This window comes from Mytilus californianus, unplaced genomic scaffold (genome assembly GCF_021869535.1).
Source record: "Mytilus californianus isolate M0D057914Y unplaced genomic scaffold, xbMytCali1.0.p SCAF_6, whole genome shotgun sequence".
Taxonomy (NCBI): domain Eukaryota; kingdom Metazoa; phylum Mollusca; class Bivalvia; order Mytilida; family Mytilidae; genus Mytilus; species Mytilus californianus.
Window position 1 is genome coordinate 11,947,519 of NW_026262712.1, and position 19,438 is coordinate 11,966,956.

The window sequence follows — 19,438 nt, forward strand, 5'->3', positions numbered from 1 at the left end:
TAGGATCCCCTGTTGTTTGTTTTTCATGTATATACTATAGGGCGTTCTACAGGATCCCCTGGACGGTCTACAGGATCCCCTGTTGTTTAAAATTTTATGCATCTGAGATAGGACCTTCTATAGGTTCCCCTGTTGTTTGTTTTTTATGTATATACTATAGGGCTTTTAAGATATTTTGGGCGGTTTGCAGGATCCCCTGTTTTCTCAACATTGTATATTTACTATAAGACGTTCTATAGGATCCCCTGTTGTTTGTTTTTCATGTATATACTATAGGGCGTTCTACAGGATCCCCTGGGCGGTCTACAGAATCCCCTTTTGTCAAATAATTATGCATCAGAGATAGGAAATTATATAGGTTCCCCTGTTGTTTGTTTATCATGTATATACTAGAAGGCTTTCTATAGGATCCCTTGGGTGGTCTGCAGGATCCCCAGGGCAGTCTATAGGATCCCCTGTTGTCTGAACATTATATATCTACTATAGGACGTTTTATAGGATCGACTGTTGTTTGTTTTTCATGTATATACTATAGGGCTTTTAGGATCCCTTGGGCGGTCGGCAGGATCCCCTGTTTTCTCAACATTATATATCTACTATAAGACGTTCTATAGGATCCCCTGTTGTTTGTTTTTCATGTATATAGTATAGGGCGTTCTACAGGATCCCCTGGGCCGTCTTGACCTCATTGTAGGGTATGAATGATTCGTTCATTGTTGAAGACAATAAATCGACTGTCAAGATGAAGAACAGGAATAAAAAAAACCCGGATTATTGATAATTTGTATCCTTTCTATATATTTTGTGAGATTTTTTCCCATGTACATTTACTCCATATCCTTTTGTTTTACTATGAAAAGTTGTCCCTTTGTGAAACTAATCAACTACGATATGTATCAATACTTTATTAAAGTAAAATAAAGATAGCACCTTCGTTTGAATAGATTACTCATTTGTAACAGAATTGCAAAATACATGACATAATTCTACTATTTAGTGAAAAAAATACACTGCAACCACAACCTATTGGGATATAAAGCTTTGATCCAATATTCATGTATATATTCTATTTCTAAAACACTGCATGATACACGACAAAAACAAAAGGTTTTAATTTGAAAAAAAAACAATCTGATTAAATTATTTTTAATTATAAAGTGGATCAGTGAAATTGATACAGCTTATATCTACTAATATGATTCGTACTTTTATTACATATTTCATAATATTTTATCATACAAACTTGGCCGGTTGACAGAAATCATTGACAAAGGTTACATGTTTTCTTTCATACACCTTATTTTGTATTTGTGTATCCGAGTATTTTCGTGGAAATCCTAAAAATTACAATATGGTTGAAATTTGAATCAGTAGTTCTATTTAACGAATATTCTAAAAACAAATAAACCACATAAAAAAACATCACATTTTTCATTGTGTTCATCATTAAGTATCCATCAGTTAATTAGCAGTTATAGGAATTAGCGTTTCAAACTCGGCAAAGGATGAAGTAGCCTGTCAGCTTCAGGTACAGTTATCTTCTTGATGTGAGAAACAACTAAGATTTCAGCTTCCACAAACAAAACATCTTTGAAATATCTTGTACCACTGTTCATATTCTGAGACATCCTATAAAAATGTGAAAATGATAATTCGTATTTCGCAAAACTTCAAATCTTCAAGTTTGCTATATATATATATATGCATATATGTAACTAGGTTAATCGTCCGTCGGATGGCCCAATGTACAGGGACATGTCACCCCATGTGCATGTAAAAAGTAGATAACAAATAAACCTAACTCCAAGAAATATTTATGAGACCCCTTCTGCAGATTTCGTTTAGAGTAGGTTCTTTTGGGCCGCTGCAGAGGCAAAAATTGTTAGGGACCCCATAATTTATTCTATGGAAGTGACACTCAAAAATTGCAGATGTTGTATATATATATGTCTACATTGGCTAAAGGTTAAGTGGGAAGGTTGAGATCGTACAAACATGTCTAACCCACCGCTTTTTGCGCCTATCCAAAATCATGAGCCTCTGGTCTTTGTAAGTCTTGTATGTTTTTAACATTTTAGTTCACTTATATATTTCAGAATTTAGGGTGACGTCCATTTTAAATGAACTGGTACACATTTTTGCTTAAGGGGCTGCTGAAGTCCGTCTCCGGGGGCGGGATTTTATCGCTGTGTTGAAGATCCATTAGTGGCCTTGGGCTGTTTTATGCTCGTTGGTCGGTTTGTTGTCTCTTTGACGCATTTCCCATTCCCATTCTCAATTTAAATGATTATGTGGTAACATCCTCATCAATATATTTGAAAGTTCAGACATTTCATACATTTTATTGATGTTTCAAATATATTAAAATCTTACATTATATTACATTTTATTTTAATATGTTAAAAAATAAGCTTTTTAAAGTAAATGAGATATTTATCATTTTGGTCGCCTCTCAAACATTAATATTAATTGGCTCATGTTTTTATTACCTCTTTAAGTAATATGGACTTGTTTTTTGTGAAAGTATTAAGTGGGACATTTAAAAAAATATTGTATAGGATGAAACGCCTTTTTAAAGGAATTTATTGGTGTATAAACTGGACCAATTCACTCACAAAAAAATAAAAGTCCGAAGGACTTTTGTGATATGTTTGTGAGTGACTTGGTCCAGTTTATACACCAATAAATTCCTTTTAAAAGACGTTTTATTGGTGTATAAACTGGACCAATTCACTCACAAACTAATAAAAGTCCGAAGGACTTTTGTGATATGTTTGTGAGTGACTTGGTCCAGTTTATACACCAATAAGTTCCTTTTAAAAAGCGTTGAATCCTTATAATTCTTTAAAATTGGAGATAAGTGCAAATAGGTATTTTTGACGTCGAGCCGGTCTTATTTTCGCTGCCATCTTGTTTCCATTGATTACAAAAAAGTAGTTCTGTCAACGTCGTTTATCGAAAAATAAATTAAAAACTTCAAGAGTGACTACCGGAAGCCTTCTCGACCAATCATATGAACGTATTCCCTAATATGCATATCATTTAAAAATTATAATGGAATAATATCAAGTTCTAAATTATCATTCTCAAGATGTTTGACACATAATACCTTAGCGACATGAGGGAATAGATGTATATAAAATGTAACTAACACCAAGTCCATTTATCAAATTAAATTCCAATTTTGTCATAAATAAATTGATATAGATCATATATTAATATCATCAATGTCCAAGCACCCTACAATATTGCTTCACTTTGAAATACATCTTCATAAAACTAGCTTTCTAGCCAATTGGAATACAAGGATAATTCCTTACAATAAAACTTAAAGGAAACACTTTCCAACTGATAAATCAATATTAGACTTTAATTCTTAATATTATTGAAATCACTTACATTTTGTCTAGTGTTGCCTGTAGCTTGGAATTATTGATACTGTCTTTGACTGTCAAATAGTGTCTATGTGTAAATCCCAATCGCCTAAAAATATAACACAGAAAAACAATGCAACTGCTGAAAAGGACTTAAAATGAACTGGAAGATATTTACCTTATCTACTTTAATCATGAATTGTTATAGACTATAAACTTGATTGAAATATACACGAGTTTTAAAATTTAAAAAAAAACTGTTCATACTTACTGTATTGATTTAATTTTCCATTCCGAAAACTCGGCGAGAACCAAGGCATACACCTCTTTGCCTGCCTGAAAGCATTATGTAAAATGATCAGTTATATTTTGAAAACAGGGTAAGAACATCTTTAAAGTGGATTCATTTTAGTTCCATTGTCTATTTGAAAGAGAAAATGATACATGTATAAGAGAAGTATTGCTACGATGTTGAATGGTTTTAATATCAGGATAATATTTTGACCTATTTTTCCTCAATAGGAAGAAAGGGTCATCAGTGATTGACTCTCATACATCTTACTTGTAATAGTAGTTTACAGACATACAACACAAATAATTGCAAATCGGTTTAAACTTAAAAAAAATAAAAACCCAAGTTAATTAGACCTGTGGCCATAATATTGACACAATTCTAGTCATCTTCAACATATTTTCTATCATAAACATTGCAGATCATTTAACATGTTTAAAGGATTATTGTCCTTCTTGCAGTGTCATCATATAGATAGAAGATAAATTACATCATTGAATAAATTACGTATTAAAAAACTAAAAAGTATTGAACCAATAGTTAAGATTAGACATATTTATATTTACAGTATTTCCAAAAATGTTCTGTCTTTCGCATATCCCAGCTGTGGCTTCCCTCATTTCCATATGCTTTGCTAATGAAATACCGGTAATCCACCGTATATGCCTCCAATGTGCACTGTAATAGCTGTATGTAGTGTTTATATAAATAAAAAGATAAGATAAGATAATATAAGATCAGATATTTTCATTAAAAGTAAAAATGTGGTATGAGTGCCAATGAGACAACGCTCCATCCAAGTCACAATGTATTTAAAGTTAACAAGTATAGGTCGAAGTACGGCATTTCTTTGGATATTTGTGCTAGCTGTTATTCATTCGATTCATAGTTGAAAAGTATATGATACATAACGATAATATTAAGTTTTTATTTGAAAAGCTATTAAACCTTTTTTCATTCATATATGATCTACCAATATTGTGTTAAAGTGGTATAATGTCGCATCATTTTTTAAACAAAGCAAGCATTCAATAGTGTGAAACGTTTAAACATTTAAATTATGAAAAGCTCACCTAGCACTTCCTTGAAGTTCAGTCATTTCTATGACCTCTTTCAGTTTGTGTTTGACGTGGACATCAGACTGTATAAGAAAAAATACATAAGTAAAACAAATGATCTTTCATTATCAATTCTCAAAAAATGTCTCAATTATCTTAAAATCTTATCAATGTCCCTACCATAGACAATCTTTTCCAGTACTTATGCCCTTAAAGGAAGACAATAACTATCAAAACAAAGAAGTTAACAAAGACTCATAAAACCAAAAGACATTCACAACAACTATAAATAAATAGGACCAACACGAACTCAACTAAAACCGGGAGTGTTATAAGGTGCTCGGGAAGGGTAAACATTCCCTGCACTGTATACGACACCCTGTTCAGTCCGGTAAAAATGAAAGGTTGTTATGACTGCGGAAGAGTATATGATATGAATTCCGACACACTTTTGGTATTTAACCTATCATCAGTAGTCATTTCAAGAAAAAGGTGTAAATATGAAACAGATTATTAATAATCTGTGTCGGAAGTATCTTTATTTTCAACAATTTTGATATATTAAATGTAAGTGATCGCTATGGCAAGCCGTTTTACTATTTATTCTAACTTCAAGATCTCTAATTAACTTCATAAGATATCTCATATAGTTTATGAGATATCTTATATAGTTTATGAGATATCTTATATAGTTTATAAGATATCTCATATAATCTATAAGATATCTTATATATTTTTCTAATCTTATCTATATTTTTTTATAACATATCTTATTTATATTTTTTTAATAAGATATCTTATAAACTATACGAGATATCTTATAAACTATATGAGATATCTTATAAACTATATAAGGTATCTTATAAACTGTTTGAGATATCTTATCAAGTATATAAGATATCTTATTTAAAAATTGTGTATAAGATATCTTATAAACTTTATCAGATATCTTATATATACTTAATAAGAAATCTTATATATACTTTATAAGATATCTTATATATACTTTATAAGATATCTTATATATACTTTATAAGATATCTTATATATACTTTATATTGTTGTCTCTTTGACACATTCCCCATTTCCATTCTCAATTTTATTTATAAGATATCTTATATATACTTTATAAGATATCTTCTTCAGTTTATAAGATATCTACTATAATTTTCTTTATAAGATATCTTATAAACTGTATAATATATCATATATACTTTATAAGGTATCTTCCATAGTTTATACGATATTTTATATACTTTATAAGATATCTTCTTAAATTTATAAGATATCTTCTAAAGTTTATAAGATATCTTCTAAAGTATATAATATAGTGATCACTATGGCAAGCCGTTTTACTATTTATTCTAACTTCAAGATCTCGAATTAACTTTATAAGATATCTCATATAGTTTATGAGATATCTTATATAGTTTATGAGATATCTTATATAGTTTATAAGATATCTCATATAATCTATAAGATATCTTATATATTTTTCTAATCTTATCTATATTTTTTTATAACATATCTTATTTATATTTTTTTAATAAGATATCTTATAAACTATACGAGATATCTTATAAACTATATGAGATATCTTATAAACTATATAAGGTATCTTATAAACTGTTTGAGATATCTTATCAAGTATATAAGATATCTTATTTAAAAATTGTTTATAAGATATCTTATAAACTTTATCAGATATCTTATATATACTTAATAAGAAATCTTATATATACTTTATAAGATATCTTATATATACTTTATAAGATATCTTATATATACTTTATAAGATATCTTATATATACTTTATATTGTTGTCTCTTTGACACATTCCCCATTTCCATTCTCAATTTTATTTATAAGATATCTTATATATACTTTATAAGATATCTTCTTCAGTTTATAAGATATCTACTATAATTTTCTTTATAAGATATCTTATAAACTCTATAATATATCTTATATACTTTATAAGGTATCTTCCATAGTTTATACGATATTTTATATACTTTATAAGATATCTTCTTAAATTTATAAGATATCTTCTAAAGTTTATAAGATATCTTCTAAAGTATATAATATATCTTATAAAATTAATAAGATATCTTATAAAGTATATAAGCTATCTTTTTAAGTTTATAAGATATCTTATAAAAACTAGATTATATAAGATATCTTATATACTATATGAGATATCTTATATATTATATTAAATATCTCATATATTATATGAGACAGATATCTTATATATCATATGAAATATCTTATATATTATATGAGATATCTTGAAGTTAGAATAAATAGAAAAACGGCTTGCCATAGATCACTGAATCTATTATCATTTAGAGACAGTACATCATCAATATATCGGAAAGTGATATAAAAAGACGAGGTCAATTTCTTTTCTCCTTTCTGTACAAATCCATAAGAATACGAAAACAACTATAATTGCCATTGCGAGCAATGGCGGATGTCATACTGTTGTCAAGTTGCCAGACGACCTTGCCATTGCTAGGTTTACGTCAGCAATTTTGAAAAAAAATCCATACTCAAAAAACACAACTCCCTACTGCTATGTAGTTCTGAGGACCATACAAGTTGTTGACACCTACTTTGTATATTGAATATCATGGTTCTATGCTCAGGCATACTAGAATTATATACAAAAAACATAAAAAATACTGTTGACCAGAGTTTATAGTAATCGCGACCATCTTGGACCATCCCCTTATTAAAAAAGCACAACTTTTTATGGTGGTTTACATTATGCCATAATTCCATAAAGATGAATGTGTCTATCCTTTTCCGAGAACTTGCCGGGACAATAAAGTTATGGGGAAAAAGATGATGATGAAAAAAAAGAAACGAACAATAACAATATGCCCTCCCACCCTTTGAAAGGGATAACATAATTAAACTTACTAAATTTAGAATCATTTGGTTTCTTTAATGTCACTTTAACTACGAACAGTGAAAGTTTCATTTAAACCCATGAAGAAAAATTATCTTAATTTTGTAAACTATTAGATTATGATTATGAAATGAGTTAAAGGAAATAATGAATTAACAGGACATAAATATATCGTATCCTAGGTATATATGTTGCTCTCCAAGTATGCCACATTTGTAGCACAAATTGTATAGCAAAAACATAAGGCTTACCAATGTTGCTAAGTTCTGTCCTTTCACAGATGAGAATCCTCTGGTGATAGTCATTGGCATTGTATCAAAATCATCACTCATGGCACTAGTCAGACTTTGACACTGTAAACATGTCTGTAATAAGTAAAATAACAAATATACCGAACATCAAGGAAAATTTAAAATGGAAAATCCTTACTCAAATGGCAAAACAAAAAGCTCAAACTTATCAAACGAATGGAAACAACTGTCATAGTCCTGACTTAGTACAGGCATTCAATTGCAGAACATGATGGGTTAAACCTGGTTGTAAAGCTAGCTTAACCTCTAACTTGTATTACAGCCGCTTATAAAATCAGTTATAGTTTTAACAAATCATATACATATGCATAAAACAGAAATATAGGTCTTAAAAATTAAAAGGAGATATCTGTCAAGATTATGAAAGCCACTAGGTAAACTCGATATGGTCTAAATAATAAATAACGGGTATCCCTAAAAAGCAATGTTTGATAGGTAAACATAAAATATGTTTCCAATTACTATTATTAACCATATAAAAAAATGTATCCCTGAAGAACTGAATACAGTTACATATATAATCATGAGATAAACTCACCTTTGCTGACACCGATATAAATAGCCAATGGATGTCCTGTGTGCATGATGATGAAGCTGTTTCAATGCCCTTTTCCTTAATTTAAATGTGTAAGGAATACATGAAAAATCTAATTGAAAATCTATTCATAAGGTTTAAAGGTACAAAGATACAGAAATACAGTATAACAGGTGTAATTGAGAAGCATTTACTGTTCAATAATATGGATCAACCCCAGTGAATTTTATGCTGTTTGTTGCCATGCGTACATTTATGTTTATTTGTATTTTGTGTACCTTGTTTTTTGTCAATTGTCATGATATTTCCAAAAAAAATAACCAATGTTATTTTATCACAAGACCACCTTCTATCGTTCTTCAATGTAAATGTTATTCAACTTAGATTTATACTTTATTTGGACTTAGAACTATTTTGATTTGAGTATCACTGATGAGTCTTGTAAACATGGCGTAGATTTTTTTAATTTTTAATGCAGATACTCTATGATAAATAATATCAGTATTAATTAGACAATATCCCACTAAAAGTCAATAACCATTACATTTATCTGTACATTTTTATTGTATTATGAATCCTTTTACCTTTAATTTCGGTTTCCTGAGTTTAGGTCTTGGGGGCATAGCCTTGGGTTGCTGTTGTTGTGATAATCCTTTAACTAGAATAAGAACGTTTCATTTATTAAGACAATTTAATAAATCTCATGATAATTGCCTGCAAATCAGTGATTAACATCAAGTAAAGGAACCTTTAGATGTTCAACTTTAACTTTAAATTGCTATATTGATATTTTTACATTAGTTGTGGACATATGAATACAATAATTCATGACCGTAGACGAACATTTGAAATTTATGACATATAAATGAATTATTTCATATGGTATGGAAGTCTTTTTCTTATCATGAATTAAAAATGAAACTCTTTTCTCAATGGGTATAAAGTAAAATAACCATACTGAACTTAAAGGAAAAAATCTAAATGAAAATGTAATCAAATGGCAAAACAAAAAGTTGAAACATATCAAACGAATGGAAAGCAATTGTCACATTCCTGACTTTATAATGCTCTTTAATATAATTATGCCGAGAAAATACAACACTTACCACTGCTATCAACAAGAACTTGTCCAATGATGTGTCTTGATGCTCTTATAGCCCTTTTTGATGAGTCAAACATAAAGTCATTATCTGTAAGAACATTTTCTGCAACTGGAAAATATATAAATCGAGAATATTCAATTCAAAGAGAACGATGTTGACACCAACACTTGTAAGCGGAGCTATAAAGCATGTTCCTCAAACGAGATTTATAAAGGTGTACATATTTTACGGGTTAAATCAACCAAACATTTTTTTGAAATAAATTTCTGAAGAAATTGCAATACATGTATTAATGTTTAAATATTTGGCCGATACCAAAATAGGAATAATTGGTCTTAGTACACCGTGAATAAAAGTAATAGAGTCTGACTTTCAAAGGATTGTTTTTTTTTTTTTCTAATATTCGTGATATTTTTGTATTTTTACATTTTCCGACCGGTGTAAGAAAAATATTTCTAGTCTCCACAGAGAGAAATTTGTTCTCGGCAAATGATTGGTCGAATTTCTATGGCATCAAAATCTTGCTTTCTTTCAAATTTACTATTACTGTGGATTCATTTATTTTCGTGGGTACCAATTTTCGTGGATTAAGAAAAACTTACATGTTCGTGGATATTTAATTTCGTGGTTTAGCCATAATGTGTATACAAGTCTATAGGAAATTTGTAATTCGTTGAATAATTAATTTCGTGGTTCATCTGTACCCACGAAATACACGAAAATTGGTATCCAACGAATAATAATGAATCCACAGAATGACGTAATAAAAACAGGCACATATAAAGAACATTTCTTTTTGCTGATCTTTGGAAAGAAAGGTCAAACTGTGTTAAAATTTCTTTTAAAAATCATTCGAGAAACAGATTCATCCACTGTATATCGTAAATGAAAATTTAATTGTTTCGAGTAGAGAAATATCGTAATACACTTGATGCAGTGTTGGAATCATCTATATTTCTATATCCCTTTAATGTAGACAACAGTAGTGAATACCACTGTTCTATATCCATAATTCGATTAAGAGAAAAACTAGTCCAGGCGATAAACTTAAACCAAAGTAAACACAAAAACTACAAGAGGAAAACAACGGGGCAACAGAAACACAGAACTACAAGCCAAGCAGACGCTAACCAACATACGTCTGATTCCTGACTTTAAAACTGAAATAGATGTAGTATATTACCTTCAACGTAAAAACTCCGCATGATGAGGAATCTAATTGTTTTCTGCGTTTCCTGGTAACAATACTCCATTCCAAACTGAAAGATGGATTGCGTCTGATTCCCCTATTGTGTCTTTCAGATATGAATAACCTAAGATTTGGAAAAATTAAAATGTTATCATCGTTCGTATTTCACTGTAAATTGTTTTAAATTGATAAATACCCTAAACTTAACATGAAAATTACTTTTTTGGAGAATTAATTGTTTTGGTTTAAAAACAACATTGCCACTGTCAGACGTTTTTTGTATAATTGTATCCGTTGCTTTAAAGTAAATATCTGGTTGTAAAACCTCTTTTTCTTTTCGTCGAAATGCACAAAGTGAGATATACTAAATACAACCAGTTCTGTAAATATTGGTCCTGGTGTGTCTTTTGCTCGCCTAAAGGATTCAAATACAGAAGCTATCTAAATTGTGGATAAATGACCTACAATGTAAACATCAACGTAAGTTTAATATGAAAACCAGAGCTATATGCACTTTACTTTGCTTCACTCAAAATTTTACGTTTAATCAAAAATAAGAAAAACAACTTCCCAAGAAGGTAGCGTTCTATTTGGAAAACAAGTTCATTCAAATAGATGCTATCACTTTTTCGCAATAACTTTTTCAAAAATGTTTAACTTTTGTAGAGGGCCTACTTCAATATTTGCTGAACAATGATTTAATAATAACAAACATCTTCATGTCACAATGCTTCTGATGCAATAACATAAAAAGCTAGATTTCTTACCATTAAACACCAATGATTGTTGTTCTCACATAAAGCTCCTAACAAAATGTCATAATCTTCTATATTCACCTAAAAAGGGTAGTGTAATTAGTTAAATCACGAATAAACTTTCAATATTGTAAAAAACAAATCACTGACAAAATTTTGATTATTAAGATGTTTTATGATGTGACGTAAATGTTAAATGGTAAAATGTCTTAATTCGTGAACTTTCATATAATTTTCAGATATGTAGAAGATATTTTTGCAGTTTAAAACGAAGAAATTAACACTTCAAATTTCATTCTTTTGGATTCCAGATAAACGAATTTTGTAAGAACAAATTGGTTACTAAAATATATGATAAAATGAATTACTTCAATTTTCTCATAGTGATGTTTACTTATTTGACGGAGATTTACAACAATCATAATGCATTTACATTTCACAAATAGTAAGTATCTAACATATCTAAAGCTTCTGAATTGAAACATATACATATGTTTTGTTGTACAAATTCCGTTGATCTTAATTATCTGGGTATATAATGAGATCATATTATGAATATGGTTGATAACACTTACTTCCTAAATCAGTTAACGGTGGTCAGTAGATTTGTAGAAATATCTGGTCACACAATTATGTTGGTTCATTTAAACAAAAGAATTCACAGGGCCTTTGCCTCATAACAATTTTGATATAATATTTTTTGTCAGAAGCTTTGTTGAAAATACTTAGGTAATGTTTGGCTAGACGTACCCTTGAATAATAATTAAAAAAACACTTGTTGGAAACAAAATAAAACAGTGAAACGAAATGAATGGAAGTATACATTGTGTTTATAGCTGACACTTATCAATATATACAGACTAAATTTGAAATCATATTTATTTTAATAAGATCAAACATATTTTATTCAATAACTCCTGTTCTATAATTACCTAAGTAGCCCAGTGTGCAAACTTAGGGACCCCTGTTTTATACAGCCTCACTTGACCAGGGAAAAAATCAAGCGGAATCATGTTTCTTTTCTTTACCAGGTACGGAATTTATACCTGATCTTTAAAAAAATATGGTACTGACTTATGTAAAAACAAAATCAAATTAAACATTTTTTTCCAATGATGGACAAAGATGAAAATTCAAAAAATAATAATGATGATAATTATACATGTACTGTCGTTCGTAATTAATAAAAAATATAATAAAATTAAGCTAAAAAAACATATATATATATATCTCTAATAACTACTTAACCGACCCAAAGACTTATTATCAAATCAATTAGTTATAAAAAGACAGACATGACTCATAATATTCATTTTTTTAGATGTGCACTGGACTGGTACATGATAGTAAGGGGGAAATCGCTTAGCAGCGTAGATAACAATTCTAAGACATTATATATCGCTTAATATGATTATACCTTAAAATCAGGAAAGCAAGTCACTTCTTTCATTATAATGCTTGCCGGACAGTTTAAATTTTTACTGGTTTGGACCATAACTTTTTCTTTAACAGGAATTGGATGATCTTTCTAAAAAAATGAAATTAAACATTAAGTTAAATAACAACACAAATCATAAAGACCATCGTCTGGCATATGTTCTTATAGTCCTTTAAAACTTACTTTTCGGTGTGAGCTAATGCTCCGTGTTGAAGGCCGTACTTTGACCTATAGACCGCCCAGTGGATCCTTTAGAACGCCCTGTTTTAGATACATGATGAACTACCGACAGGGGATCCTATAGACCGCCCCGGGGATCCTATAGCAGATACACGATTATAAACAACGGGTAATCCTATAGACCCCACAGGAGATCCTATAGGACGCCTTTTAGTAGATACATCTAGTAGATACATGATTACCAAACAACGGGATCCTATAGACCGACCCGGGGATCCTTTAGAACGCACTATAGCAGATGCACGATTATTAAACAATACGGGATCCTATAGAACGCCCTGTTTTAGATACATGATGAACAACCAACAGGGGATCCTATAGACCGCCCCGGGGATCCTATAATACGCTCTATAGCAGATACACGATAATTAAACAATAGGTGATCCTATAGGACGCCTTCTAGTAGATACATCTAGTAAATACATGATCACCAAACAACGGGATCCTATAGAACGCCCTATAGCAGATACACAATTATGAAACCACAGGGGATCCTATAGACCGCCCAGGGGATCCTATATAACGCCCTCTAATATATACATGTTGAACAAACAACGGGGGATCATATAGACCGACCCGGGTATCCTATAGAACGCACTATAGCAGATGCACGATTATTAAACAATAGGGATCCTATAGACCACCAAGGGGGATCCTATAGAACGCCCTGTTATTGATACTTATACTAGAAACATAATAAACAAACAGCAGGTGATTCTATAGACCGCCCCGGAGATCCTATAGAACGCCCTACAGCAGATACACGATTATTAAACAACAGGTGATCCTATAAACCCCACAGGGGATCCTATAGAACGCCCTCTAGTATATGCGTCAAGTAGATACATGTTTAAAAAACAACGGGATCCTATACACCGCCCGGGAATCCTATATAACGCCCTATAGCAGATACACAACTATTAAACAATACGGGATCCTATAGACCGCCCCGAGGATCATATAGAACACCCTGTTATAGATACATGATGAATAAACAACAGGGGATCCTATAGACCGCCCAGAGGATCTTATAGAATGCCTTATACTAAAAACATAATGAACAAACAGCAGGGGATCCTATATAACGCCATATAGCAGATACACAGTTATTAAACCACAGGGGATCCTATAGACCGCCCAGGGAATCCTATAGAACGCCCTGTTATATATACATGATGAACAAACAACAAGGGGTCCCATAGACTGCCCCGGGGATTCTATAAAACGCCCTATAGCAGATACACGATTATTAAACAACAGGTGGTCCTATAGACCTCGCAGGGGAGTCCGATAGAACGCCCTATAATAGATACATGATGATGCAATCACACTACATCTTTTTTATACATAATGTTCAGAAAACAGGGGATCCTGTAGACCGCCCTATGAATTCAATATATCGCTCTATAGTAGACACTAAATGTTCAGATAAAAAGGGAAACTATAGACCGCCCTATGGATTCAATAGATCACCCTATAGTAGACACTTAATGTTCAGATAAAAAGGAATACTATAGACCGCCCTAGTGGTTCAATATATCACCCTATAGTAGACACTTAATGTTCAGATAACAGAGGACTGTAGACCGCCTTATGGATTCAATCGATAGCCATATAATATACACTTAATGTTCAGATAACAGGGGATCCTGTAGACCACCCTCTGGATTCAATATATCATCGAATAGTATACACTTAATGTTCATATAACGGGGAATCCTGTTGACCGCCCTATGGATTCAATTGATCGCCTTTTAGTAGACACTTAATGTGCAGATAACAGGGGATCTTGTAGACCACTCTATGGATTCAAAAGATCGCCCTATAGTAGACACATTGTTTTCAGACAACAGGGGATCCTGTACACCGCCCTATGGATTCAAAAGATCACCCTATAGTAGACACTCAATGTTCAGATAACAGGGGATCCTGTAGACCGCCATATAGATTCAATATATCGCTCTATAGTAGACACTTAATGTTCTTATAACATAGGACTGTAGACCGTATTGATTCAATAGATCGCCCTTAAGAAGACACTTAATGTTCAGATAATAGGGGATCCTGTACACCGCTCTATGGATTACATATATCGCCCTATAGAAGACACTTAATGTTCAGATAACAGGGGATCCTGTAGACCGCCCTGTGGATTCAATAGATCACCATATAGTAGACACTCAATGTTCAGATAACAGGGGATCCTGTAGACCGCCATATGGATTCCATATATCGCTCTATAGTAGACACCTAATGCTCAGATAACAGAGGACTGTAGACCGCTTTATGGATTCAATTTATCGCTCTTTAGTAGACACCTAATGTTCAGATAACAGAGGACTGTAGACTGCCCTATTGATTCAATAGATCGCCCTTTTATAGACACTTAAAGTTCAGATAACAGGGGATCATATAGACCGCCCTATCGATTTAATAGATCGCCTTAAAGTAGACACTCAATATTCAAATAAAAGGGGATCCTGTAGACCACCCTATGGATTCAATAAGTCGCCTTAAAGTAGACACTCAATATTCAGATAACAGGGGATCCTGTAGACCGCCATATGGATTCAATATATCACTCTATAGTAGACTCTTAATGTTCAGATAACAGGGGATACTGTAGACCGCCCTTTCAGATTCAATAAATCGTCCTTTAGAAGACACTTAATGTTCAGATAACAGGGGATCCTGTAGACCTCCCTATGGATTCAATAGATTGCCTTATAGTAGACACTAAATGTTCAGATAACAGGGGATCCTGTAGACCGCCCTATTGATTCAATAGATCGCCCTATAGTAGACAATTGATGTTCAGATAATTCGTGTTTCGGGGCCTCTGGGACCGTGATGTCCCGCTGTGTTGAATACCAATTGTTGGTCTTGGCTTGTTTTGAGCATTTTTGTCGGGTTGTTGTCTTAATGACACATTCTCCTTTTCCGTTCGGTGTTTTGTTGATTTTAAACTGATTAAAATTCTGTTTCAAGTTAATTTTTTTATTCTTTAATAATAGAGACTTAAAGTATTGGCATACCTCAAGATTGCTGGCTTTGTCCTGTTGTTTCTATTTTTTTATCAGCTACATGTTTGTCTTTCCCAAAGATGCAGCTGTTTACTTTTCTGCCTGTTATAATGAAAGGCGTTCCATCATATGGCACAACCTCCTCTCCAAGATCGGAAAACCGTATTCTGTACTTTTCTGGTATTTCTATAATATTTATTTTGCTACATACATATTTTAACTAATTGATTGATATATAATCAAGTGCTGGCATGTTATTTACTGCTAGTAGCCCAACTATGGGTGCGGAAATTCTCGCTGTGTTGAAAGCTAATTGGTGGTATGGGGTTGTTTTTTACAATTTGGTTGGGTATTTGCCTTTCCAAAGTTTTTATTTATAATTCATTATTCTTATAACGATACTGGCTTCTAACCAAAACACCTACCAATAAGCACCAAACAATAGATAAATAACTGTTTTAAAGCGCAGGATACATAGTTCTTTATTTCAATGCAGTGAAAAACTAAAGAGATATATTATTCACGAAATCAAACATACAACTTAAGATTATTAAGATTACTCATAGCGACAAGTGGATGGACAGACAGACAGCTGTATACCATAATGCACCCGATAAAGTACACTTTACAATTGTGATATGGTCATAAATTGTTATAATTTTGATTGTTATATCAATTATAATATGAATAGCATGATTTTCAGTTATAAATATCTTTCAATTCCAATAAAAGTAAAAAATATTCTTCAAATAGGCTACATTGCATTCTTATAAAGTATGTTTTTTTTTCTGTATAGTAATCAATAGAGGAGGAAGACAACAACCCAAAATCAGAAAACATTACAGCTATTATCGGACTTAATTGTGTCCGTTCAAACAAAATCCAATATACAATTGATTAGTTATATGTCAGACTAGTCTATTCTCATAGAAGGGTAGTAAAGGTAAACCTAGTAATGACTTTACGCTTCAGCTATAGCAAGGAAGGTAACCAAAGATTTTGTTTGAACCTACACACTCAAATCCGATGGCTGTAAAATAGGGTTTTAAGTTAGTTCTACGAGATAAAGATATACATGTAATTTTGTGTACATTCTATTTATTAGTACTTAATTGATTTGGGCCAAATGTTAATCCCCGATTTGGTGACTACCTGGAATCTGGAATTTCAGAAAAAAGGACAATTTTCTGCTACACTCTTTGACAACATTAACGGTTTTGATTTTATAATTAACAATTAACTATTCATTCCTATGTAGTAACATTCAAATTGCTTCAGTGTTTAAAGCTTTTTTTTCTCAGAAATCATACGTTTTGTGAGATGTTGTGACCATTAAACGAATACATAAAAGAAATTAAAGAATTAAAAACTATATATAGTTTTGGCTTGTCCTATATCAAACAGTAGTTCTAAGTGTCATTTATATTTCAAATTTTCAGGATGCAGCACTTTCAGAAGATGTTCCATAATTATTGACTCAGAACTGGAATGAAATAATATATAAATTGGCTTTTTCTATTTTTCTGTCACCTTACATGTATAAATGCTTTTTGTAGAGAAATAAGAATCGCTGCTTGAACTAATACTGTTGTTTTACTGTTTTAATAGCCAAAACCGGGATTTTGGCTGATCATGAATGATAAATAATACTTAAATGTATACTACTCAGCAAGAACGTTGTAAAGATAAAAGGGGACCCTGTAGACCGCCCAGGGGATCCTATAGAACGCCCTGTAGTAGATACATTATAAACAAACAATAGGGGATCCTATATAACGGACTATAGTAGATATATGATGTTCAGACCACAGGGGATCATGTAGACTTCCCAGGGGATCATGAAGAACGCCCTATAGTATATACATGAAAACCAACCATTAGGGGGTCCTATACAATGTCCTATAGTAGATATATAATGTTCAGACAACAGGGTATCCTTTAGTCCTCTCAGGGGATCCTGTAGAAAATCCTATAGTATATACATGATAAACAAACAACAGGGGAACCTATAGAAGGTCCTATCTCTGATGCATAATTTTTTAACAAAAGGGGATCCTGTAGACCGCCCAGGGGATCCTGTAGAACACCCTATAGTATATACATGAAAAACAAACAACAGGGGATCCTATAGAACGTCCTACAGTAGATATATAATGTTGAGAAAACAGGGGATCCTGCAGACCGACCAAGGGATCCTATAGAAAGCCTTATAGTATATACATGAAAAACAAACAACAGGGGATCCTATAGAACGTCTTATAGTAGATATATAATGTTGAGAAAACAGGGGATCCTGCAGACCGCCCAAGGGATCCTATAGAACGCCTTATATACATGATAAACAAACAACAAGGGATCATGTAGACCGTCCAGGGGATCCTGTAGAACACCCTGTAGTATATACATGAAAAACAAACAACAGTCGATCCTATAAAACGTCCTATAGTAGATATATAATGTTCAGACAACAGGGGATCCTGTAGACCGTCCAGGGGATCCTGTAGAACGCCCTGTAGTATATACATGATAAACAAACAACAGGGGAACCTATAGAAGGTCCTATCTCAGATGCATAATTTTTAAACAACAGGGGATCCTGTAGAACACCCTGTAGTATACATGTATATATGAAAACCAAACAACAGCAGATCCTATACAACGTCTTATAGTAAATATATAATGTTGAGAAAACAGGGGATCCTGCAGACCGCCCAAGGGATTCTAAAAGCCCTATAGTATATACATGATGAACAAACAACAGGGGAACCTATAGAAGGTCCTATCTCAGATGCATACTTTTTAAACAACAGGGGATCCTGTAGACCGTCCAGGGGATCATGTAGACCGTCCAGGGGATCCTGTAGAACGCCCTGTAGTATATACATGAAAAACAAACAACAGTCGATCCTATAAAACGTCCTATAGAAGATATATAATGTTCAGACAACAGGGGATCCTGTAGACCGCCCAGGGGATCCTGTAGAACGCCCTATAGTATAAACATGAAAAACAAACAACAGGGGATCCTTTAGAACGTCTTATAGTAGATATATAATGTTGAGAAAACAGGGGATCCTGCCGACCGCCCAAGGGATCCTAAAAGCTCTATAGTATATACATGAAAAACAAACAACAGTCGATCCTATAAAACGTCCTATAGTAGATATATAATGTTCAGACAACAGGGGATCCTGAAGACCGCC

General features: G+C 32.2%; 1 protein-coding gene across 1 annotated transcript; it reads right to left on the bottom strand.

Moving 5' to 3' along the window:
• Positions 1–1,245: 1,245 nt before the first annotated feature.
• On the bottom strand, positions 1,246–16,417 carry LOC127704912 (uncharacterized). Its single transcript, XM_052209149.1, has 13 exons — positions 16,248–16,417; positions 11,547–11,615; positions 11,152–11,240; positions 10,774–10,903; positions 9,594–9,698; positions 9,072–9,145; positions 8,491–8,565; positions 7,893–8,006; positions 4,740–4,807; positions 4,233–4,353; positions 3,646–3,710; positions 3,400–3,483; positions 1,246–1,629 (listed from the first exon to the last, which is right to left on the bottom strand). The coding sequence occupies exons 4-13, from the start codon at positions 10,841–10,843 to the stop codon at positions 1,482–1,484; spliced, it is 924 nt and encodes a 307-aa protein (XP_052065109.1). The 5' UTR covers positions 10,844–10,903; positions 11,152–11,240; positions 11,547–11,615; positions 16,248–16,417; the 3' UTR covers positions 1,246–1,481.
• Positions 16,418–19,438: the final 3,021 nt, after the last annotated feature.

Excerpts from the sequence above, each read along its gene's own strand:
- LOC127704912 (XM_052209149.1), bottom strand. The coding sequence starts at position 10,843 with ATGGAGTATTGTTACCAGGAAACGCAGAAAACAATTAGATTCCTCATC. Across the intron at positions 9,699-10,773 it reads GCGGAGTTTTTACGTTGAAG|TTGCAGAAAATGTTCTTACA; the intron begins GTAATATACTAC and ends TATATTTTCCAG. Across the intron at positions 4,808-7,892 it reads GACAGAACTTAGCAACATTG|TCTGATGTCCACGTCAAACA; the intron begins GTAAGCCTTATG and ends TTTCTTATACAG.